We start from the raw sequence: 24,338 nt of genomic DNA, 5'->3' as shown, positions 1-24,338 counted from the left end.
CACCTGCGGTTCCGTTACACACGCGGTGGTTCGTCATCCAAAGACGGAGGAAATTCAGTCCTGGTGGACTATTCGAGGGAGGTCCAAGCGCTTGCACACTGCTCAGAAGCAAAGGGGTGCAGCCCCCCCGGGGCTAAAGGTGGTACCAAACCTCCTCCCTGTACGGAGCGGTGCTGTTCACCGAAAGCCTGCCAGGAACTAGCATGCTAAGGCAGCCTGAGAAGTAGGACTGAAAATTAGGTACATATTTTGCACTTTTGATACTGGGAAAGGGGGGGAGAATTAACTTATTTGGCAAACTTGTCTTTTTTTTTTTTTGTCTTTTTTTTTTTTTTTGTATTTGTGAACGGGCACTGATGTTTTGTTTTAAGACGATTACAGATTCGCAACCAAAATAAACTATTTTAATGTGTGATGAGGTGGCTCTGTGTTTCCACGTACAAACTAACCTCACCTCCACGTCAGCTCAGAAACTCCCAGAGCAATTACACTGCTCCTGCTGCAGGAGATGCCTGGTTATCCCCGCAGGCAATTGAGTCGGGTATCCCCCTGTTCTCAGAACAAGTCCCAGGCCACCTGCGGCTGCTCTCCCTTCCTCTGCGTTCACTGTCCTGCTGCTGCATCTTAATGGGAGAAACTTTTTACCCGTGGCGGTTCTGCCATGCGCCCCCCTAAGAGCCAGGTGAGCGATTCCAGTGGTGAGAGCACAGGTGAAACACCATTAGCCTCATCTTTTCCTTTCCCAGGTAAACTCAAAAGCTACAGCCACCCTTGTTAAAATGGGCTGTTCAAACCCATCTGCTACTTTACTTAACAGTTTCTCAGATTAAAATTACCTTTTTTAGTAGCAAGTGGCATTTATTCCTCACTGCAAAGCCCACGTTGGCTGCAACCAGTCAAGGGGAACGGGACCCGAAAGCCATGGCCAGGGTCAGAGCCGCGTTGCCCCTGGGGCAGGTGGGAGCTGCCCTCGCACTGTCTGCACTCGGGGGAGGGCGCACAGCATCTCGAACAGTAGATTCGCCGCCAGGAGGGCTGTATTCCCTGAGAGGCGACAGAAAGGGGGGGGGGAACCCCAAGCCATGAATGCGCAACCGCTGTCCAGCTGCCGGCCAGGCACACCTCTTTACTGCCAACCATCTTTAGACTCACCAGAGATGTCGTACATGGGTGCAACTTCGACGAGGTCACATCCCACTAAGTTCAGTCCTTTGCAGCCACGAATAATCTCCAGAGCCTGGGAAGAAAACAGCTTTGGGATCAGGAAGCGCACCTGACCTAGTGGGCCAGTCCAGGGCTCTGCTTTCCCCATACACAGACAAGGAAACCCAACCTCTACAGACCAAACCTCACTAGTTCAACATTTCCCTTCCTCATGACCCCTACGAAATGCTCCCCGGCCTCCCTAACCCTGCACTGGTGCTATGACCTCCCCTAACGGGCACAAAAAGGTCCCTGTCCCACGGGGGGAAGGAAGCTGCGCCCCCTTACCTGTGCGGGTGTGAGCCCAGCCACCTCCGGTGTCCCGGTGCCAGGGGCATAGGCAGGGTCCAGCCCATCGATATCAAAAGTGATGTACACCGGCTGCTCCCCCATCTGCTTCCTCACCTCCTCCATCAGTGGCCCCAGGGACTTCAGCCAGCACTCTTCAGCCAGGACCACCCGGAACCCCTGCGGGCACACGGACACACGTGGGTGTGCGCTCAGGGAAGGCTGGCAGAGCGCAGCATCCCCTGCCCCATCAGGATAAATCCTCAGCGCAGGGCCAAGCTGCAGAGTGCCCACAGCTCGGCTTTCGCACACGCCGCTCAACTAACGGCTCGGTGGGCCGGGAACACCTGTCTTGTGGGCCAAGCTGCTGGCATGGGACAGGGTGCAGAAAAGACATTTCTTACCCAGCTGATGCTAAGGGAATATTAATGACATGGGAATATCAGTGGCAGGGAAAGAAAGCAACTCTTGGCACAGGCCCATGGCTGAGCTTACCTGTTCCCGGCAGTACTGGTAAGGGTCGGGGTCATAAGAGGAGCCTCGGATGCCGATCTGCACCACGCGGCTGCAGTCCAGCAGCCCTTCCTCCACGCAGCGCCGGAATGGGGTCCCGTGGTAGATCTTCTCCCCCAGGGCTCTGTCCCCGGTGTCGGTGTGAGCATCCACATGCACCAGTCCCACGGGACCATGCCTAGTCGAGACAGGTGGCTGTGTTAATCCCCATCCCGTGCACAATGGCCCTGCCATGAGCCTTCCTGAGGCTCCTTCCCAGGTCCTTAATCTACATCTCCAAATTAGCAACTTACTTTTCTGCCACAGCCTGCAGGATGGGGTAGGTTATGGTGTGATCTCCACCTACAACAGGACAGGCAAGAGGGTGTGAAGCCCTGCAAGAGGTGCTTAGCGCTCACTATGTTTCTTCCCAGGCAATTTTCCCCCCCAACTCCATTAATCCTGCACTTGTTTCTACACCCTAGGGCTTCACTCCCGAAGGAAAACCTGAGGATCCCATGTGCAGGTTGCTTCCTCCCTCCTCAGGAGGACCAGAGACGCACCACTGCCGGCAGCCGCAGCTCATGGAGCGGGACACTTGACCAGGCTTTTAAGTAGGTGCTTGATTCACTTCTGAGGATGCTGTAACTGATGATTTGCCCCTCGTGACTCTCTACACTCACTTCACTCAGTGATGCCAAGCTGTGACAGCTGGAAGCTTGAACAGGCGCCCAAAGCACGCCTTGTACAAAGCGGCACACTGCCGGGCACTCGCTCGAGCTCGAGGCTTTCCAGAGGGACACAGGCTGCTCTTGCTTTGGGTCCTGTGCAACAGGACACAGAAAGCGTGTCGCTGATTGCCTTCCCTTGAGCTCCAGGCTGTGCTGGCTGGGGAACACTGACAGGGCCTCTCAGCTGACCCACCCTCCTCCTTTTTGGCACAGCGCAGGAGGCATCACTACTGGCAGCCATTTCAGCAGAGGGCCTGTAAATACAGCACAACGCCTCGTGCCAGGGACAGATTCATCGCTCACCTTCTATCACGTTCCGACTGGATGAGGTGGGGAAAAGAGGGAGTTCGGACAAGCAGGCACGCGGTGGCACGGCAGGGGGACGCAGGCTCCTTACCCAAGGTGAGGGGCACACAGCCGGAGGCCACGATCTTCTGGTAGGACTCTCGGATGAAGCGGCAGCTGTCGGGTAGGTTGTAGAGGTTCACGTTCACGTCGCCGATGTCAGCCACCTGCAGGGAGTCGAAAGGCGCTGCCCCCGTGCTGGCGTTGTATCTCCTCACCATCGCCGACTCAGCCCGGATCTGACGTGGGCCAAACCTGGGGAGAGACAGCGCAGCTGGGTAAGAAAAGCTGCTGGGCAGAGCTGCCGCCCACGCCGTGTGCCCAGCACCCCTCTCCCCAGAGGAGCCGTGCTGGCTGGCTGGAGCGAAGCACCGGCTCCCCAGGCACTGCGGCGAGTCCTTACCTGGCTCCTGGCCGGTTGGACGTGCCCGTGTCCAGAGGGACACCAACGAAAGCTGCGTCCAGTCCCTCTGCCGACCCCTGAACGGGCAGTTTCATCATAGAGCAGACGCCCGCGGGCCGGGCCACCGAGAGGGCACTGGGGGGAATGTTGAACCGCGAGGCCCAGCGGCGAGGGGCCCTGTGCCCTGGGGACGCGCTGGGCGAGGAGCCAGAGGTGGCCAGAACAGGCGAGGGCCAGGGGCCGCAGCGTGGGGCGGCCACCGCAGCCAGCTTGCGAGCGTGGGGCCCGGCTTCCCGGGGCAGCAGCTGGCTGCAGCCAGCCCAGAGCAGGGTCCTCATCCTGCCCCACGGGCTCCGACCCTCAGCCCCACACGCAGCAGAGCCTGTTCTGTCTCACCTCAAACACCGCGGGCGGGCAGAGCGCCCGCCACCCTCCCCGGGGTTCAAAGTGCAGCCGGACACCCCACCGCTCGGGCAGGGGCAGAGATCTGGGTCAGCCCCCCGAGGTCCTCCTCCTGGCCTTCCATCCCCGCTTCCCAACGCCTGCTCTGCTTCCCAGCCAGCACCGGGAACAAACACCACAGCCTGTCTCCGACAAGCGCCTGCCTAGGGATTAGCACAACAGGGCAAGAGGGACATGCTGGGACGTGCTGGGCAACGGTCCAGTTTTGCTCCCTCCAGGCACATGCAGAAAAGTGAGGCAGCATTTGTTGCATTAACAGCATATACCGTTAAACCACGCTTTACAAAAGCGCCACAAATGCTGAAAAATCATAAAAATGTCTCACTAATGAAAGGCAGGCAGGGAAAGAAAACAAAAATAAGTTTAACCTCAACAGAACTGTCGACAGACAAAACGCAAAGGAGAAACTAACGGGGATTTAAAAACCGGCGGCAGTGCTGCAGGACAAGTGTTTTAGGCCATTTTTGAGGACAGAGATGAAATGATTTCCAGGGGGAGCAAGTTTCCTTAATGCCTGGAGGTAACCAGCACCATTCGATCCATCTGATCCCTGGTTGGCCTAGTACTGACACACTTGAAATCAGACGGCTCCAGCTCCGCATGCTGCTCCCTACTCTGCAGCAATGGGACCCCGGAGAGACAGGGAAAGGCAGAGGCAAGGGAACGCGCCAGAGCAGGTGCACAGCAGCGAGCCTGCTCCCTCCAGCTGCTTATGGAACACGTGTTCCGTGCCCCGTACTGCAGGGACAAGGGAAGACACTGCATGTCAACAAGGCAGAGCTGCGCCTTGCTGAGCTCCCCACGCTGCAGACCGCCAGAAAGAGAGGACAGAGCGGAGACCTGCCAGAAAAGCGACAGTATTTACTCTTCAAAGAGCTCCAGAGGCAGTGCCCGGGGAACAGGCCTCGCTGCTAGACACAGGCACCGAGCTCACAAACCCGAGGCAGCCATCCCAGCTAAGAGTGTGCTGCGAGAACTCAGCACCTGAGAAAAAGCAGTAGCAGCTTTGGCTGGGGTCAGACCAATATTAAAAAATGTTCTTTTGCTGCAGCTTTTTCCCCAAAGAGCTCACTTCCCACGATTTCCCAGGCTCTGTGCTCTTTGCTGAGCCTTCTTTACAGCCCCAGCAGCGTGCTGTGCCCAAGGCAAAATGAGCAGGGCCAGTCCCCAGCAGGTGGCTTTGCACCACTGCTGAACTAGGTGCTGTTTCAGCATGCAAGATCCTGATAGCATGTTACTGCATGAGGGTTAGGGATATCAGCTGTTCGACACACACTGTCATCGACCCACAAACTACAGGAGCAGGCAGTGTTTTACCATTCAGAAGAGTACCAAACAGGCAGGTTCACAAGGCAAGGTCCGTTCCTCTTCGGGAAACTCCGTTTGGTGGAATAAAATGACACGTTCCACAGGCAGCATTGGAAAGAGCTGAACGATCTTTTAAGACACCGCTGAACCAGGGCCATGTTGGGCCCGAGGCCTCCACCAGCCTAAAGCCCACCTCCACCGAACGGAGATGAACTACATTTAGAGACCCACTCAGCAGCAGAGCTTCATCTTCAATTTATTGTGCAACAAGCATACATAACATTCTCCCCATTTCCTCTGAATACTGCAATAGACATGAAATCGAATGTTGTTTTCATAAACACGACTGAAATCAAATGTTGTTTTCATAAACACAACTACAAATCGAATGTTGTTTTCATAAACAGGGCTATGCATTCAAATGTTGTTTTCATAAACACCACTGCTGTTGTTCAAACATCTGTCTCCTGCCCTGCCCAACCAAAGGGTATTACTTCAACAGAGAAAAATAAAAGGTCGTTAAGAGAGCAGAGCATCACACTAAACTCTTTAAGCAGGCACTGCTGCTCAGCGCCCTTTCATTTGCACTATTATCCCTAACTGGTTTGACTCAGCCTTGGACCCCGCGGCAGCAGTCACCACACGACCACAATCAGGAAACCCATGTAAGTGGGTTCTGAGTTCAATGTATTTCTGCTATTTCGCATGCAACTGGTGAGGTATTGAATGGTGCGTTGCCGTAAGAAGCAAACGGCTCCTGACGCTGACGTCACCAGGCAGCACCTCGCTGAGGAGGCTTTTAGGCTGTAATTTTATAGCAAGACCCTGTGGCTGCAGAGGATTACCATCTCAAGACCACCGCTGGTCTTCCTAAGAAAAGAAAGATCGTGCGTCCCTTTGTCAGCTCGGCTTTCTCAGTGTAGTGCTGAAACCCATGATGCTTCCGTTTAACGAGCAGCCCGACAGTGCCTCCTCCCACACGCCCCCTCTTCCGAAAGGGAAATCGCTTTGGTCAACACACGATTGAGAATCACTTAAGAGCTCCCGAATGCAAGCAAAACCAACCACGTACCTCAGGACACCTGCACAGTCCGCACGCCCTCACACTGAGAGACTGAGAAGCAAGGGCAGTTCCTCTAGCAGGGAGAGAAAAGCAGCGTGTACTAATGCTTGCTAGAGATAAACTCGACCTCTTAAACGCAGGCCTGCACTTTTGTTCCCTAAAGCACTACAGGACTCCAGGCAGACAGAAAAGACAGACTCCCACGTGCCTTTAGAAAGTGCCATTTATCTGTAGCGTGGCCGAGTCTCAGATGGGACTCTTCACCCAGAGCGGCTTCTCCAGGCCAGCAACAGGAATATTGCTGCCCAGAGGTCTTCATACTCAAGGTTTGCCAAAAAGCACATCTTCATTTTGGTTTCTACCCGCCTATTGTCCACCAGTCCTTCTGTGAGCAGAGCGGCCGCAGACTGGCAGAGAAGCCAGGTGATCATCTGGTCGGCCTTCAGGGTCGTGGATGCTAGGACACTGCCACCCCAGAGGCTCAGGTGAAGCACGTTAGCAGCAACTCGAGCAGACAATCTCTGCAAAAGGAAGGAGGGGGAAGATAAGCAGATCCTGCTGCACTCACATCCCATCACTTGCCTGCAGCACCTACGCTGCCAAAGCCCCCTGGGCCTCCTCCAAGGCACCACGATTCAAAAGCTCTTTGTGACTATTGAAATCAGGCAGCTGCATGGAACCTTCCAGTTCAAGGTTCAGTTCCGCAACAGAAACATCTGCTGAAATCCCTGAAACTACTCCACACCACACATGAGGGGCCACACTATACTTCAGCAAAGACTCTGCGTGGCTCTTTGATTGTTACCTACACTGCAGTGACTATCTGGATTGCAGTCCTGCAGCCATGGCCCTCCAGGCAAAAGGATCTACAAGTACTCCCTCCCCAAGACCAGCCAGGCGACTTCTTCAAGACACTGGGTTTCTTACCTTGTTGGGATCCCTCCGAAGTAGCATCTTTATCACTTGCTTCACCTCAAGGGGCACATGATTGGGCAGGCTTGGCAGCTGGTCTTCACGGTAACTTCTGCTCTCCAGAGCCGATTCCCCGTGGCCGTAGAAAGGATTGGGCAAGCCAAGGATTTCATAGGCGATTGCTCCAACAGCCCAAGCATCGGCTTTACTGTAGTTGATGACCGTGCCTGGACCCGGTGATGCTGTGATCACCTGTCACAGAGATGGGGATGTTCAAATAAACAGCTCTAGGGTGGGCTCTGTGCTAAAACTAATTCTCAAGGGTCGAGTCAGCATTTCCACTCCAATAAACTGAGAGAGACTGAAACCAAAGCTAGGTTTCATCTAAATCTCTGGTGTAAATACTGCCTATGGCATGCTCTAAAGCCTTTGGCAGTGCTCAACCCAGCGGGACACCAGGAGGAGTTCTGTCATCACGCCTAGGCTTTAGTCCTTGCCCCTGACTGGTGTTCACAGAGTCCCAAGGCCTATGTCACAGTGGGATTGGAGATGGACAGGAGACAGGCAGATGAACAACCAAACCTGCACCAGCACTTAAGCAATGCAAGGCAAGGAGCTCCAGGTCAAGCAGACAGTTAAGGGCATCCTCGCTTTTATTATGGTTATCATCAGAGAAGTAAAAAGGAACTATAAATAATTTCACAAAGCCTACTGTCACCACACAAGGACTGCTGTGTAAACTTCTTCAACAGCTACACAGAAAGGGGCCCCGAGAACAGACTGAAGAGTAAACTTTGCGGGAAAGGTCGATTCTGCCTCATAACACCGACTGACTACATTTCACCTTTCAGAGCTCAAGGTGTCCGTTTGACACCCACCTCAGGTGCCATAAGACAGCCGTTGCCACCCCGATCCACATAAGAGCTGGTGAAAGGCAGTCTCAAGCCGATGGTTTCATCTGCCAAACAGCAACCGAAGTCCGTGATCACCAGCCAGGGGCAGCCAGCTGCAAATGACACAGGTTAGCATTCAGTCATATGAACAGAGAGAGAGTCTTCTGACCCACCTATTTTAGTTTAAAAAAGCAGATCTGAGGCAGGGTAGGCCAGCTTTAACTCAGCTACACGAACCATCGTCCTCTTTATTGTTTGGTTCTGCTCACAGAGCCTTGTACGTGTTAGGCGAGGGCACCCGGGCAGGTGGGGTGGTCACAGAGGAGACACGCCTGCTGCGCCAGGCAGGAGCTCATCATCGTTCCCCCCAAGCCCTTAAGTCACTGCATTCAGCCAGGTGGAGAGAGGACAGGGAATCCTCCGTCCTGTCTGCCTGTCAGGCCTGTCCCAGGGAAGGGAGGCTGTGATTCCAGTAGCCTCTCTCTCTCACTCCCTCGTACTGCTCAATCTACTCACCTCCTAATCACACAGATCTGGCTGCCTGCTGTTGGTTCCTGCCCATTTACATCTCAATCACACCAAAAAAGAGCTGAGATAATGAAAATTGAGCTCAGAGGCTGACAGAACAAGTACTGATGAAAATGCTGCTTTTGGCTTTAACGCTGTCAGTTCCCTTGCCTTCCAACCAATGTTTCATCATCCCAGGGTGCACCACTATTACCCTGACTGTAAGGAGGGATTTTAAGAACCGCGCTGTGCTGTTGGGCTAGTGAGAGGTGCCAGAGCTGAGAGCCTGAAGCAAAGGCACCTCCAGCATCACAAATGCGCCATTATTATACACCCATCTGCTCCAGCCAATGTTCACTGGGCTTGGGTAACGTGTCCCCTCAGCAATACGCTGCCTCTCGCCACCTGATTACAGCTCCTTTCAAGTCCCTTTTAATGATCCAAAACCTGAGGCACAGACAGGATAAATGACTTCCCAGCACTGCAGTGACAGCAAGCAGTAAGCTAAAAACTAAACCCAAGATTCTTCAAAGGGTTTGGCGCTTGGTTTTCCCCCAAACACACACCTGGGTAGGATTTCCCCGCACAGCAACGCAACTGCATCGCTTTGGTGCAGGACTCAATTGGCATTTATACTCAGCAATCTACGTACCGGAATCAAATTCAACCAGGATGTTGTCAGACTTCAGGTCTCGGTGTGCTATTCCGTGTCGCACAAGATGGTCCACACCTTCCAAGAGCTGTAAAATCATCATCGTGGAGAGACAAACATCTGGACTGCTCTCCCTCAGGTACTGGCGCAGCGTGCACGGGTAACTAGTTAGAACAAGGAACACCTCTGAATTAGCACCTCAGAAGCTTATCGCTGGCAGCTCAACCTCAGCGCTGGCTGGCTGGTGACACACTCTTCCTGACCTCTGCGATGCCTTCCCAGCTCCCAGCCTCACCCTGACCCCACTCCCCCGCCCGCTGTTCTCAAATCCTCTCTTTTGCAACACCACCCACCACTGAATTTTTGGCACTCTCGCCCAAGTTCAACAACGACAAATAAAAGAAGCCTCTTAAACAGCGGGGCGAGGGGCTCCAGGTAGACTGTGGTCATTCCTGCTGGTTTTATGTACTGGTGTTATATTTTGCCCACAAGAGGAGGCAGATTCCTAGTACAGATCGTATGCACAAAATGAGGAGACGTGCCCATCAGGAGAAAGCACATATTCATGAAATACAGAGAGGACAGGGCGCTTCTCCAGACGAAGGCAGAACAAAAGAGAGGGAAACAGAAGGTGCTTTTATGTCGACACCACCGCAACACCCATTCAAAACCAAAACCTGACTGAGAAAGCCAGAGATGCCAAGTGCTAATAAATCTCATTACTGATTCTACTCTGTCTATAGCGGCGTGTTCAGACTAGGGGTGAAGTTCAGACTTAGAAGGGCAGACAATAATGGGCACAAGCTCCTCACTTCTTACTTTAATTTGGGGCCATGGTTAAAAAGAATGGCTTGTCTTCATTGTCAAATGAGTTAAAATCTCAAGGACTTGGAACAAGTCTTAGGAGACATTTCCAAGAGTGTACTCTGCTTTTTGGCAGCAGCCCGAGCCAGATCTTTGCAAGGACCCGTGTCACAGCCAAATACGCAGCCCCGCCGGGCTGTCTCATGAAAAGCCCAAGTCACGTTAACAAGCTTCTCTCTACCTACTTCTTCATCACCAAGAAGAGCGTGCGGCTATGACCGATCCCTCTGGGATTCAGGCTTAATGGAAGAACATCAGGATAGTCTGCGAAGGCTCCGGGCAGCAAAGGGACAGAGGATGTGAACGCTCGGATCACCTGGATTATATTCGGATGAGGTTGCAACTTCTTCCTCCCAGGGATGGGTTTTCTGTGCAAAAGTATAAATACAGATTACATCGGTCTCCTGGTCAGATCTCATGTATCACAGACACATCTCTGCTCTTTCTGGAACAACTTTTCCTTAATGCAGCCTGTCCTCCCCCCCAACAGGTTCCAGAGCAGCGTGCAAACATGTTTATTCTGCAGTGAAAGCCTTATCAGGGAGAGCATTAAGGCTGCTCAGTACAGATTACAGGACTGCACATTAAGCAAATATTCAAACATTCACCTCCTGGAAACCCTTCAGCCAGAAGCCACACGGACAGCAACCTCCCTGCCCTCACGGCCAACGTCCCAGGCAGCGCCTCAGCCCAGTGGTTCCCACGCTGATGCGAAGTGCCCACAGCCCGAGCAGATCCGCTGCAGCAGCGGGTGGCTCCCAGCACTTTCTCCACAGTTCAGAATCTACCCCGGCACTTCCCACAGCAAACAAAACTGTCACCATCAGGGCAGCACCGTCTGCTGATGCACCAGCGGGGAGGGCATGCAGACCAAGACTGCACCCCAGCTGTCAGGAGGACCCTGTGGTAACTGGATTTCCCTATATATGATGGCTGAACAGGGAATACTGGTGCTTTACCTGCGCTGCGAACGAAGCTTTGCCGGAACCCCTTACACATAACATGCAGCCTTTCATTTTATTCAAACCCTGCTAGCCCTTCCCATGCCGCTAACAAAGGCAGAGCTAGTCACAGGCTGCTTCTGAGTTCAAAAAGAACTGGAACAGCAGCTTTAGAGGAAACGAACTCCAAACACTATTACTTTCTTAGACGGAAAATAAAGGTCAGCTTCACACGAGGCTTATCAATTGAGACCCTCTGTTTTGGGGCACGGGCAGGAAGCACTCGCTACAATGAAAGGCAGGTTACCTATCTATCTGCCAAACAGCTCGCTCTCCCCTCTCATCCCCTGAATGTCAAATACCCCTTTGGCTGCTCAGTCTCATTCCCAGCTAGCGACGTACCGCACAGCATTCATTATTCATTTGTATTGGCAGCTGAGATGTATTTGAAATTTAAATCAGACAATCTGGACTGCAGACTCCATTGTTTCAAATCGAACAAAAAGATGCATTTTTGAACAATGATAGTGCACTCGAGAGAACTTAAAAAGTTTCCATGCAATTTCCCACCTTCATGCTGTTTGCTCACTTCTCACTGAGGTGAAAGAGTAGAAACTGAGTCATTTTCCATTTTCTTTCTCACCCGTTTCCTCACAGGAGAATAGTTTCAACCTCCCTGCCCAGCAGCAACCATTTTACAGCCAAACCCATTCTAAAACAGTACAGTCAAATCGTGTTACAAATTGTCTGATATTTAATACAGTCACATTGTTACCAATTGTGGGTGTATATTTCTGTAATTAAAAAGCACCACGATGCACATATTTAAATGATGTTTAATCAGAAGCAGCTCCTCACAGCCTTTAACTCTACAGATATTGATGCTTTTTACACATGGGGAAACTAAGGCACAGGGCAGACAAGTGCCTGGCCACCGTTGCCCATCAGACCGCTGGCAGGACCCCAACCAGTTCCCCATTTTTTGGCGCTTACTTTTCTGACATGCTTCTGGACTACTACACCAGCCGAGCTGGTACAGTTCAGCTGCAGAAATTCCCCGCAGGCCAACCCGCCGTGCCACAATCTGCTCCTCAGACTCAACGAGGCTGTGCTAAATCACTGTTCGAACAGCGCTGGTGCTGTGTAGTTTCCTAACCGTGCTGGAGAAACGCACCCTGGAGAAAACGCCCCGCAGCAGCCAGCAACCCATCCCCACACGGTGTTTGAGGCATGCAGCACTTCTGCAGGCACTGTCGTTCAGACAGAACACATTGACGTGCCCCCCCAAGCCATTAATAATGCCAAGGCTTCGGGTTTATCTACTTTCAGGAACTATTATAGAAACCTCTGGCCACCTGCTTAACAGTACAGATGTGCCGCAAAATGAAAGGACGGATAAAATCAGCAGGTCAACATTTCAGAACCGCCACCGTTTTCCACAATGACTGTACCTGCGGCCAGGGACAGCTCCATATTCCCCAGCTAAGGCAACCCCCGTGGCTGGAACAAGCTCTCGGCCCATCGCATCGAGGATGGCTTCACTTGATGAACCAGCCTGCAACAGCAATTAGACACCACAGTGGTTTAAGCTGAAAAAGCATTCAGCCTCAATACAGACGGAAAGCAGATAATCCTGACGCGGGTGCTGTATCTGAATCAACTGAGAGTAGATTGAAGGGACTCTCTTCTCTACTTTGAAAATCAGGGCAGGCAATGAACGACTTAAATAATTTGGCAAGGGATGTGTCAAGGCCTTGCTTGCAGAAAGAAATCTGTTTGTCTCTTCAAACACACCCTCGACTCTTAGCACCCTGAGCTATACGCTAACACTTGTGTTCAACTTCAAAACCTGACCAGAAAAGCCCACAGCTAAATGCCGGTGTATTCCTGGAGCCCAAGGGATTTCAGATGCTGGTGTTTGGGAAGACTCCCTTAGAATACCCACTTGTCACATCAAGTGCCACAAAACCTCTTCAACAGGAAAAGCCAGGTGTTGTTTTTTTTAAGTGTGGAACAACCCCATTGAAGGGCCGGATCAGACAGTCACCCAGGCTGGGAAACGTGAGCACAGCTCTCATCCATTCACTTCACAAGGGGCAAGGGGACCCAGACACAGGCTACTGTCCACCCCCCTGCGACCATTCACTCACACCCCGGCCACCCTTTGCAGGAGAAAATCTCTCTCTGTCCTGACACTGACCAGGACACTGATTCCTAAAGCACTGGCAGTGGTGGCTTTGCTGGTCTTACACCTTAACATTACAGACAGCTTCAGAAAAACTCTTCTTCCAAAACACGTCACTTCCATAACCAACAACACCAGCAGCAGCTCCCAGCGCCACTTCCAGAGGAATGATGAATGCTAATTACCTTGCTCTGGGACCATTCGCTCACAACTGATGTCTCCAATGTCACATATCAACAGCTTTGTTTTGAAATGCTCATCGTGTGCTACCTAACTTGCTCTTTCAACACTTACACATTAAACATTTCAGCCAGACTTCCCCCGTGACAGACAAGGAGATTAAGAACCGACTGCTTACCGAAATATTCCACATCATTTTGATAGCTAATGGAAAAGCCCCTTTTGGCTGGCATTTCTCTACAGGCTCCTCTCCAGCCGCCTGCGAAGGTGAGCCACGATGGCACTGCACAGCCAGCCCCGGCCCGGCAAGACGGCTGCTCTCCGCACGGCCCTGACGATCACACGAGAAAGGGATAGCTGCTTCGTACACCGCAGCGCTGCAGCCCTTCCCGATGGGTTGGCCGATGAGATATTCTTCCAGCTTGAAGCCCTGCCAGCGGAAGGAGCTCAGGGGATTTTTCTGCGGCTTGTTCTTTCCAACAAACACGGTCTGAAAGGAATACAAAACCACAATGATAAAAAAACCCGCTCGGTTATTCAAGACTTCCCAACGAAGGAGAACTCCCTTCCTGTTTAAGCAGTATTACCGTCCTGTTGGGCTGGTCCAACCCAAAACGCACAATCAGGCTCTAACCATTAGGCTCAAATCACTGTAATCACAGGGAAACTAATATGCAGCCCATATATTTTTATCTGAAACGATTTACCCCTAAAACGGCCTTTACCAAAGGTGCCCTTTCCAAGGGTGCTGTAGATGCACAGGAAGAGGAGGAATGGGGAGCGAGAGTCATTTGCTAATCTAGAACATAAACATGTTTTGTAAAGACAAGTCTAATTAAATACTTCTAAAAAGAGATGCACTAGTACACTTTTCTCCCCCTCAATAAATAAATCAGGCAAACAGCATTTAAAAGAAAATCCAATTAAGAGCAAAAGATGGAAAAACAATGCCCTGAGCTTTTGTGGCGGCTGAGTACAAGGGTCAGTTATTTTGAGGAAGAGTGACTCGGCCACAGGAGAAAGCTGGAGGAGGAAATCGAAAGAGATGTGAGAAAACAAAGCACAGGAGGGTTGTGCTGGAGTTTAACTCCAGTGTTCACGATCCCACAGGTCTGGTGGTGCCACAGCTGTCACCTGGACAGACAGAAACCAGCACACTCCCCAGCGAGCCACAACCCTGACCTGCCAGCGGCCAGCCTAGGGATGTGCCCTGGGGCAAAGGGACACAGATTCGGGGACAGTGGAAGGGGGATGAGCAAATTTATAAAGCAAATTTAACTACCCAGCAAGGGCAGGGGAGGCAAAGTTCCCCACAAAGCTTCAGGGAAAGGCAAAACCTCTGCAGGAATGTGTTTGTCTGCTGGTTAGTGCGGCAGGTGACAGCTGGCTCTGAACACCAAATGTCTATTTTTACCCATGAAATACTACGTTCAGCACCATCCGTACCGGTGCCCTGCCAGCATGGCCTGGCCCAGTCTGCCCTGGAGAGGTGACGGACTTGGGGGTTCGACACCAGGCTCCTGGGACACAGGACGCCCATCACCAGGGCCCTGACCTCCTCCTTTAGTGGGGGAACAGGGTGTGAGGGGCTCCCCACAGTGAGCACCCTCCCTGATACCTGTTTTAGGGTGCCAAGGGGCTGCTGACCAGAGGCTTCCCCTGTTTTGGGGGAGGAGGAGGAGGTGCCTGTGGGGCTGCCCACAGCAGCCCCCAGTTTGGGGATGTGTCTGAGGGCTGCTCATAGCGGTGCCCCACCTTCCTTGGGGGGAGCTGGGAAGGTGTACCCGAGGGGCTCCCCACAGCAAGGGCCCCCCCTGTGTCCTTCACTGGGGCTGCCTGGGTGGGCTCCCCACAAGGACCCCGTGTCCTTCACGGAGGGTGCCCGCGGGGCTCCCCACAGCAAGGCCCCCCCTTCATGAGGGGTGTCTGAGGGGTTCCCCACAGCAACGACCTGCCTCCCCTTTATGGAGAGTGTCTGAGGGCTTCCCACAGGGACCCCCCCTGCTTTATGGAGGGTGCCAAGGGGCTCCCCACATCAAGGCCCCCTCATGGAGGGTACCGAGGGGCTCCTCACAGGGACATCCCACTTTATGGAGAGTGCCCAAAGGGCTCCCCACAGCAAGGACCCCCCCCAAAGAGGGTGTCTGAGGGCTCCCCACAGCAAGGACAACCCCCCCGCAGAGGGGGTCTGAGGACTCCCCACAGCAAGACCCCCCCTCTACGGAGGGTGCCGAGGGGCTCCCCACAGCAGCCCTCCCGTCACGGAGGGAGCCGAGGGGGCTGCCCAGTGCTCGGCCCGGGCTGGGGACGCCGCACCTGGATGTGGCGGCACGCCGCCTCGGCCCGTCGCTGCTCCTCCAGGCGCGGCTCGGCCAGCCCCAGCGCCACGGCCAGCGCCAGGCAGGCCCCGCCGCGGCCCCGCCGCGCCACCGCCGCCAGCCCGCCGCACGGGCCGCGCAGGAGGCGGCGGGCGGCCGGCAGCCAGGCCAGCCAGGGCCGCCACGGCGGGGCGAGCCGGGGCCGGAGCTGGGGCGGGGGCTGGGGCGGGGGCTCGGGCCGGGGCCCGCGGGGCGGGCGGCAGCGCGTCAGCAGGCGCAGGGCCCGGGCCAGCAGCAGCCGCACCGCCATTGCGCCCGCCTCAGCTGAGCGGCGCTCGGGGGCGGGGCCGCGGCGGGGCGTCACCCGCGTGCGGCTGGACGTCACGGCCCCACGCGCCGCACGCTGCCGCACGGCCGGGCAGGGGGCGGGGCAGGGGGCGGGGCGGAGGGGCGGGGCAGCGCGGGGCACGGCCGGGTACGGCCCGGTACGGCAGGGTGCAATGGGGAGCATGGCCCCGATGTGGCCCAGGGCACAGCCAGGCACGGGCCCGGTACGGCCCACTACAGCCCGGTGCAATGCAGGGCACAGCAGGGCACGGGCCCGGTACGGCCCACTACAGCCCGGTGCAATGCAGGGCACAGTAGGGCACGGGCCCGGTAATGCCCACTACAGCCCGGTGCAATGCAGGGCACAGCAGGGCACGGGCCCGGTACGGCCCGGTACAGCCTGGTGCAATGCAGGGCACAGCAGGGCACAGGCCCGGTACGGCCCGGGTACAGCCCGGGTACCGCCCGGTGCAGTGCAGGGCACAGCCCAGGGCACGGCAGGGCATGGCCCCGGTACAGCCTGGTGCAATGGAAGGCACAGCCCCGGTACGGCCCGGTGCATTGCAGGGCACGGAGCAGGACACGGCTCGGTGCGCCTTGTGCATGGCTGGACATGGAGCAGGGCACAGGCCGGTCAGTGCCCAGCAGGGCAGGGAGCACAGCGCTGCCCCGGGCACGGCTGGGCCACTGCCAGGGCACTGCCTGGGGCACAGCAGGGCACAAACCAGCGCACAGCGGGACACAGCCCAGCGCACAGCAGGGCACGGAACACAGCGCTGCCCTGGGCACAGCTGGGGCACAGCGTGGGATGCAGCAGGGCAGGGAGCAGGGCACAGCTGGGTGCAATACAGGGCACAGCGTGGGACGCAGCGGGGCAGGGAGCAGGGCACAGTGTGGGACACAGCAGGGCAGGGAGCAGGGCACAGCAGGGCAGGGAGCAGGGCACAGCCAGGTGCAATGCAGGGCACAGCGTGGGATGCAGTGGGGCACAGCCGGGTAGGAAGGCGCTGGCTGCACAGGCAGCACTGCCCTGGCCACACTCTGGGTCCAGGTCGTGTCCTGCCTGTACAGCCAGCAGCCTCCTGCCCTGCCTGGCAGCCCCGGGACCCCCTTCCCATTCCCTGCCTGTGCGGCAGCCACCAGGGATAACGCAGGACCGCTTTTATTTCACTTGGGCATAGGCAGTAACACAGCCCAGCACCGGCTGGGCAATGCAATGTATTCGTTTTTCATTGTGCATAATTAAATTAATAGTACAATCAGCAAACAGCATTACTCTGGAGACAGAAAACCCTCCAGAAGCCCTCAAAACTCGCCCTCTTCATCCCCACAAATGAAATAAAAGCAAAGAAAACAAGCCGGAGAGAAATGAACAAATGACATGCTCGGCGTGATAACCATCCAGTCCCAGCACATCACCTGATCTGAACTGGCTTATTAATAACCGCTGGGGTTGATGGAGCTTTTCCTTTTTGCTTTTGCTTCTCATTTAGAGCTGAAGATTTCAGCATATTCCCAAGCAATGATTTTGCATTATTCAGGAGTGGTTTCTTTAACAACAAGCCTGAGCGTGAGCGGTGCATCAAACCCTTCTCCATCTGTGAACTTGCCCCTCGCCTACAGCGATATCTGGACGCTTCTTTTCTAATAACAGGGAATTTCTATGATTTGATTTTGCCATTTCCCCAGGGTGAAGCAGGGCCAGCGTCTGCAAATCGGCGCTGAATCAGAAGATGAGTGAGAGGAATAGGTAACTTCACACTATAAATGCATTTCCCATTGCATTGTTCCCAAAAAGCCGCTTACACACCAGGGAAATTGGGGAAAACCATCCTTCCCTGCTGCTGAAGGGCCAAAGCCGGAGGCGGCCGTGCTGCTCACACCTTCTTCAGGTCCTCGGGGCCGAAGGAGAGCGGCAGCAGCTCTTCCAGCCGCTTGACGATATAGGTGCCATCCGCTTTGGTCAGATAGACGTCCCAGTCTGTGCCAAACTGGAGGAGAACGGGAACGACAAGTGCCTGCTACAAAACCTGTGCTTCTCCATCAAATGACTCAAATAATCCCCTTTTTTTTGGCTGGGTTCCCAGGGAGCATCCCCCTTTACTGCATGTACTGTGGGTCAGCTTTTCCGCATCACCTCCCCCAGTGCTATTTCAGGCTCAGATCCTGTGGGTTTGCCCCCCCCAGGGTGAGCCCCGGTGCTCCTGAACCTGCTGAATCCAGCCTTTGAGCTGAGCCCTGCGACCCATTAAATATTAACCATCTGAAAAGCGGACTGTGGGTGCCGGGGGCTCGTGGGGAGGAGGAAGGCGAGAGCGGGACGCTTGGCTTTTGCAGGAAAACCCCGGCTTTCAGGCTTGCCTGACCCAAGGTGATGGCTGTGGGGTCAAACTCTGCACCTGGCAGCTCCGGGGAGGAATCAAACCCCCCAGGGAGGGCGAGTTAATGGATACCCACTGGGGTCCCACTCCCGTGGGACAGGGAGGAATACCCCCTTCCCAGCGGATAGTGCCTGGAGCCGGCCCTGGGGCTAGGGACGGGGGGTTGCAACCCCACTTTGCACCTCCAGGTGGTTTAGGGGGAGATGCCTGGGGTCAGGGGATGATGCCTGGGGTCAGGGGATGCAGAGCTCCCGTGCGAGCTGTCACCTCTCTCATCACTTGTCTGCAGGCGCCACAGGGCACGATGAAGTGGTCCCCCATGTCACTGCCAAAGGAGAAGGGCACAGAGCTCAGTGTGGTGGTCGGAGAGGAGGGGGGACACCTACAGAAGACCTTCATGCACCAATAAATACAGAGCCACACCAGATTTCCCCCCCCAGGTCCTCCAAAAAAGCAGGCAAAACCCTGCCTCCCACTCCCACTGCTGCTGCAGCAGAAGCTGCCCCTTGGGCGCACGGGGGGGTTCCCCACTGCCTCCCCCCCTTCCCGTCCCTTGCCGCACCGGCTCTTGGCACGCCCTTACCTGGTGATGGCCATGGCCTTGAAGCTGGTGTGCCCCTCGGAGATGGCTTTCTGGATGGCAGTGCGCTCGGCGCACACCCCCAGGCTGTAGCAGGCGTTCTCCACGTTGCACCCTGCAGAGGAGCCCCCAGCACCCGCTCAGCCACCCCGAACCCTGCCAGCTTCCCTCCGGGAGATTATTTTTCAGGTATTTGCAAAGAAAACCCCTTTTCCGTGCACATCACCCTGATTAATTTTTAAGGAGTTTGCAAAGAAAAGCCCTTTTCCATGTGCACCACCCCGGTTAATTTTTTACGGAGTTTGCAAAGAAAAGCCCTTTTCCATGTGCACCACCCCGATTATTTTTTAAGGAGTCTGCAAAGAAAAGCCCTTTTCCATGCACACCACCCCGATTAATTTTTAAGGAGTTTGCAAAGAAAAGCCCTTTTCTGCACGCACCACCCAATCCTGGGCTCTCACCAGCACATTACCCGCTTCCTCTATTTATTTCCTGTATTTTCCCATCCGTTGTGATCTTTGGCTCGCTCTGGGATGGCAGCTGCCAAGAGGCAGCTGGGCGGGGGGACCAGCGCCCCGTATCAACCCTGCTACACCCCCATACATGGCCAAAGAGTTGCAGGTAGGGCCCCAAAACCCAAGGGGGGGATGACACGACCCAGGCTTACCGGAGAAGATCTCGCCACCGGTGGTGAGCAGCGCGGCACCCACCGGGAAGCGGCTGTAGGGGCAATAGGCACAGTTTTTGGCCTCCCGGCTGCGGCGCAGCAAGAGCTGCAAGCGCTCGCCCGGGGGGGCAGCGGGGGCCAGCCGCTGCCCACTGCCCTCCATGCCTGCGCCTGCCTGCCCTGCCCGCTGACGCCGCAGTTAAATATTTCCTCGCCTGGGAATGGGAAATAGGCTGGCCAGCCCTGCTGGGATAACGCCCCAGCGTGCCGAACCCCGGCGAGCATCCCTGGGGGCAGCCCTGACCTCCCAAGCATCGGGCTCAGGGGATCCCGCGTCCCCTCCCCGCCCGCTGTCTCATTTTTTCCAGTTCCCCTTTTTTGTTTTTCCCTCCTCCTTTCGCTGTCCCCAGCATTTTTCCGCTGCTGCCTCAGTGGTTTTTTTCCTTCCCAGTTGAAAACTGGTTGCGTGGCTCCACAGGAAAATGTCACGGAAGCACTACTGAGGCGGGGAGGAACAACAGCCTCTGATCAGTGAGATCAAAAGAAATAAATTAATTCGAAAACAGAAAAAAATAATATATATGTGCACCACATTTCCCCAGGTCTTTTAACTGCCAAGCAGCAGGGAAAGCTGGCTGAAGACAGAGGTGATAAAAGCCTGTTTCAGGATGCCCTCATGCTGCTCAAGCCCAAATTCAGTTCCATGGTGTTTCCATGGGAATCAGCCCGTTTGGGGTAAAGGGCTCCTGGGATGCTGGGCTGATCAGCAAATTGCTGTTTAATTAAAGATACCTCTTTTTTCCCCTGAGCTGGAGGAGCTTATTGCCTCATTTTCTGGCTGCAAGGATGGGTGGGACGCCCCCCATCGATTTATCACTGGGATTTTTGTACAGTTTGCTGGATCTGGAAAAGATTTTGACCTTACTCACTGGTTTTGCCAGCAAATTTTGCTGCTGGGTCACTGCTGACAAGCCACGACAGGCTGGGATGTGGCGCCCGGATTGGCAGCAGCCTCTGATACGATGTAAGCGCCAGGAGCTGAGAACAGAGCGCAGGGCAGCGAGAGGACCGCAGGCACCCCGAGAAATCAAAGCTGGGATGCTGAGATCAATATTGTCCCAGGGAATAACCAGGCGACCCACCTTCCTTGCACTGTGCAGGTGCTTGTTCACCCTAGAACCTAATGATGACAGTTAGCTATTTGCAAGGGCAGCCACTCAAGGCAATAGGCAGCTGCAAGAGGAGGGATGGGCAGCCCTGAATCAGCTCAGAGCCCTTTTTTCAGCTCTCAAAATACAAATCCTGGTTGTTTTCCCATCTAGAATGAGCCGCAGACACTTCTGTGGCCCTCACCCCATTACGCAGCGTGATGCCCCCAAAACCTGGGAGAGAAAAGGAAAACCAGCCCCAAAGCAGCTGGTGGGAGGCACTGCAGGAGTAGACCAGAGCAGGGGGACCCCCGCCCTAAATAATGTGGGATCTATAAATAAATGAGCTTTCAGGGAGGATTTAAACCTGCACTGTCAATACGAATGCCGAGCAATTAAGTAAGGAGTCCTTACCTCTGTCGATGAAGGCAGGAGCAGAAATAAGAGAGAGGCTGGTGCGGGTAGAAACCTTACTCATTTGCACTAATTCACTAATTGCCACCCCTCTGAAATCAGCCACGCACCGGGAGCAAGCCACACACCCCAAGCTGCTGCAGAAAGGCCAAACCCCACACAAACTCATGCATTTTTGTATTATTTTGGCTGCAGAAGCTTACGAGGCTGCTGAGGCCGCGGCAGCGGGAGGAGTGGGGCTGGTGCTGCCTGCCTGCGAAGCAGCTATTTTAAGGTTGCAGTTGCTTTGCTCAAGCCGTAGACAAGCTGGGAAGCTGCTGGGAAATGGCTTCCTGCTCCCTGCAACACCCCACTTGGGTTTTCCCCCTGAAATGGACTAAAACTGGGGGTATGCACCATTATTTTACCCCTTTCTCCTCCCTATTTTTCAATTCCAAGTAAGCCAGAGCATCTTTGTGGACTTCTGAGCCCAGGGGTCTGCCCGCCGCATCTGCAAGAAGCCCCAGATGGTAAAAAAAAAAAGGGGGGTTGAGCCAAAGGAGCTGAATCCTGACCATCCTCAGACTCCACTGCGGGGCTGAAATCTCACAGGCGCCCCACAGTGCTCCCCAAAAGTCCCTCCCCAGCTGTGCTGTGGGGAAACATTTAATTTTCCCCAGAGAAAAGCCATCCTGGGGCCTCAGCTGGAGTTAAAAGCAACAGGTTAAAAGCCAAAAGCTCAGTCCAAGAGAAGCAGCAAGGCAGCCTGGCCGGCTTGGGAACGATGCGGGGAAACGGGGGTTCTGGAGCAAAAAAAACCAGGAAACCCACAGGATCCGCAAACCCCAGTGCACCCCCTCGTGCAATGCTCAGGTTTGGGGAAAAAAACCCTCTTTGCTTGTGCCAGGGCCAGGAGCTGATGTCTGACACCCCCCCCCCACCCCCCCAAATCACCCCCCTGGATCCTGCTCTAATCCCCCGCATGCAGGTGGGCTTTGGCGCTGGGGGTCTGGCTGCCACAGGGGAGGGCAGGGGCTGGGGGGGATGTCTTTTATTTTCCCAGCATCTTTATTGCCTTGGCCGAGCACGAAGCGAGCGCGCGGCCGGTGGCGTGCACGGCGGCGGGGGACGCCTGCCCCCCGCGAGCTCGTGGCGGGGCGACGTGGCGGGGCGACGCGGCGTTGCGGGGAGGTGGAGCAGCCCACGGAGAGCTGCGTCCCCGCAGCCAGCGCAGGCGACAGCCGGAGCACGGCAGCTCCTCGGCCAAGCGGCTCCGCATCCTCCGTGGGCAGAACAGCATCGGAGCATCCCACCGTGCCGGGGTAGGGGCTTCCCCCCCAGGTGGGGGGGTGTGGGGACACCCCCCAGCCAGCTTTGGGGTCCAGGGCAGGGGGGGGGGTCCTTGCAAGTGGGGCGGTGGGGGCCGTGGCGGCAGGGTGAGGATTAGCGGAGGCGTGCGGGGTGACCCCTGTGCAGAGCGGAGATGCTGCCCTGGCGCCGGAGCAAGTTCGTGCTGGTGGAAAATGAACGTAAGTGCAAAGGCAAGAGCCTGGGGCCGGGGCTGAGCTACGCCGCGCTGCTGGCCGGCTTCCTGCGCTCCTGCCCGGACCTGCTGCCCGACTGCCCGCTCGAGCGCCTGGGCAGCGTCTTCCGCGGCAAACGCCAGAAAGTGGAGCTGAACAAGGAGGACCCGACGTACACGGTGCGGTACCTGGGCAACGCCGTCACCCTGCACGCCAAGGGCGAGGGCTGCACGGAGGAGGCGGTGGGCAAGATCTGGGCAAAGAGCGACTCGGGAGCCGGAGGGGCCAAGATGAAGCTGACGTTGGGACCCCAAGGCATCCGGATGACCCCATGCGAGAAGGGAGCCCGCCGGCCCGGCCATGCGTACCTCCTGCACCGCATCACCTACTGTGCCGCCGACCGCCGGCACCCCAAGGTCTTCGCCTGGGTTTACCGGCACCAGGTGAAGAACAAGGCGGTGGTGCTGCGCTGCCACGCTGTCTTGGTCTCCAAAGCCGACAAGGCACGTGCCATGGCCCTGCTCCTCTACCAGACCTCCGCCTCCGCCTTCAACGAGTTCAAGCGGCTCAAGAGGCAGAACGATTTCCGCCATGTCCAGCAGCAGCTCCTGGGCGATGCCATTGTCCCCTTGGTGCCCCTCCGCAGGCTGCTCAACGCCAAGTGTCCCTACCGCCCGCCTGCCGAGAGGGCCCGCTGTGCCCCTCGCCTCAGCTCCATCCTGGAGGAGGAGGAGGAGGAGGCCTTCAGCACCGGGGCACCCCGAGGGGACAGTGGTCCTGGCGAGCGTGCTGCCGTGCTGCGGCTGGCCAGGGAGATGCGAGGGTGCAGCCTGCGTGGCCCCCGGCCCCCGGTGTGCTGAGCTGCAGTGGTGGGTCACTCCATTCCAGGGGTGAGGTGCCCTCCTTACGCCCTGAGCTGAAGTCGGACCCTCCTCGGGGATGAATCTGGACAAGACGGTGGCCTCGCTTGCAAGGAAGACCCCTGGGGGGGTGGGTTTGCACCCCGGGGACCCCCCCCGGCCACTGCACACAAACCTGCTCTCATGCCTCCCCCGTGGCGGCCATAATAAAGTGTGTTTTCTGCGGTGTAACGGCGCCTGTGTCTCACCCAGACAGAGCCCTGGCAAACGGAAGAGGAAGAGTTAAGCCCAGCACGGAGGCAGGTTGGGGGGATTCATACCGAATTTACCCCTCCAAAGGGAAGCTGAGGAGAGGGGGGGCTGCGGGGTCCCCAGCGTTTTCTGCACCCTCCCTGCGGCACCAAGGGCTGACGAAAGCTGCTCTGCGTAGCCATGGCAACTTGGTTTTTTAAATATAGAGCTGGGGAGGGGTGGTGGTGGTGGTGGTGGCATAAGGCCACCTGTGCCAGGGAGGCTGCCGTGGGGGTTCGGCCCCTCGGACCCCCATGGAGCACGGGACTTGCCTGCAGCCCCCTCCGCCCACCCCAAAAGCAGCATCGAGGCCCTGAAGATCAGCATTTTACCAAAAAATCAGTAATTTTTTTCCTCCCCTTTTGCTGCTTTCCCAGAATTAGCAATGGCAAGGGGATAGGTGGGGGGAGCAGGGTCTTGT

The 24,338-nt window shown here is 55.8% G+C and overlaps 4 protein-coding genes across 4 annotated transcripts; 1 reads left to right on the top strand and 3 right to left on the bottom strand.

Annotated features, from left to right (window-relative positions):
- Window positions 1-382: 382 nt before the first annotated feature.
- On the bottom strand, window positions 383-3,852 carry AGMAT (agmatinase). Its single transcript, XM_037382154.1, has 7 exons — window positions 3,463-3,852; window positions 3,112-3,314; window positions 2,298-2,346; window positions 1,987-2,182; window positions 1,492-1,671; window positions 1,153-1,237; window positions 383-1,044 (listed from the first exon to the last, which is right to left on the bottom strand). Exons 1-7 carry the CDS (start codon window positions 3,798-3,800, stop codon window positions 932-934), a joined length of 1,164 nt encoding a protein of 387 aa, XP_037238051.1. The 5' UTR covers window positions 3,801-3,852; the 3' UTR covers window positions 383-931.
- Window positions 3,853-5,470: 1,618 nt separating this feature from the next.
- PINK1 (PTEN induced kinase 1) lies at window positions 5,471-16,072 on the bottom strand. The gene is made up of 8 exons (XM_037382151.1): window positions 15,746-16,072; window positions 13,608-13,919; window positions 12,516-12,619; window positions 10,309-10,491; window positions 9,260-9,423; window positions 8,086-8,213; window positions 7,223-7,459; window positions 5,471-6,816 (listed from the first exon to the last, which is right to left on the bottom strand). Exons 1-8 carry the CDS (start codon window positions 16,055-16,057, stop codon window positions 6,556-6,558), a joined length of 1,701 nt encoding a protein of 566 aa, XP_037238048.1. The 5' UTR covers window positions 16,058-16,072; the 3' UTR covers window positions 5,471-6,555.
- Window positions 16,073-17,220: 1,148 nt separating this feature from the next.
- Window positions 17,221-20,065, bottom strand: CDA (cytidine deaminase). Its single transcript, XM_037382005.1, is given in 5 exon segments — window positions 17,221-18,065; window positions 18,723-18,780; window positions 19,039-19,150; window positions 19,703-19,873; window positions 19,876-20,065. Coding segments are annotated over 5 exon segments (597 nt in total). The 5' UTR covers window positions 20,018-20,065; the 3' UTR covers window positions 17,221-17,951.
- A 2,381-nt stretch (window positions 20,066-22,446) lies between these two features.
- FAM43B (family with sequence similarity 43 member B) lies at window positions 22,447-23,842 on the top strand. Its single transcript, XM_037380937.1, has one exon. The coding sequence runs from the start codon at window positions 22,727-22,729 to the stop codon at window positions 23,624-23,626; it is 900 nt and encodes a 299-aa protein (XP_037236834.1). The 5' UTR covers window positions 22,447-22,726; the 3' UTR covers window positions 23,627-23,842.
- The last annotated feature ends 496 nt before the right edge of the window (window positions 23,843-24,338 follow it).

The sequence above is a fragment of the Falco rusticolus genome, chromosome 3 (assembly GCF_015220075.1).
Source record: "Falco rusticolus isolate bFalRus1 chromosome 3, bFalRus1.pri, whole genome shotgun sequence".
Classification (NCBI taxonomy): Eukaryota; Metazoa; Chordata; class Aves; order Falconiformes; family Falconidae; genus Falco; species Falco rusticolus.
The sequence above is the reverse complement of the archived record's forward strand: the minus strand, read 5'-3'. Positions and strand labels throughout refer to the sequence as shown.

Excerpts from the sequence above, each read along its gene's own strand:
- FAM43B (XM_037380937.1), top strand. The coding sequence starts at position 22,727 with ATGCTGCCCTGGCGCCGGAGCAAGTTCGTGCTGGTGGAAAATGAACGT.
- AGMAT (XM_037382154.1), bottom strand. The coding sequence starts at position 3,800 with ATGAGGACCCTGCTCTGGGCTGGCTGCAGCCAGCTGCTGCCCCGGGAA. Across the intron at positions 2,183-2,297 it reads CTGCAGGCTGTGGCAGAAAA|GCATGGTCCCGTGGGACTGG; the intron begins GTAAGTTGCTAA and ends TGTCTCGACTAG. Across the intron at positions 1,045-1,152 it reads ACCCATGTACGACATCTCTG|GGAATACAGCCCTCCTGGCG; the intron begins GTGAGTCTAAAG and ends GTCGCCTCTCAG.
- PINK1 (XM_037382151.1), bottom strand. The coding sequence starts at position 16,057 with ATGGCGGTGCGGCTGCTGCTGGCCCGGGCCCTGCGCCTGCTGACGCGC. Across the intron at positions 8,214-9,259 it reads CCTGGTTGAATTTGATTCCG|CTGGCTGCCCCTGGCTGGTG; the intron begins GTACGTAGATTG and ends TGTCATTTGCAG. Across the intron at positions 7,460-8,085 it reads GCTGTCTTATGGCACCTGAG|GTGATCACAGCATCACCGGG; the intron begins GTGGGTGTCAAA and ends TCTCTGTGACAG.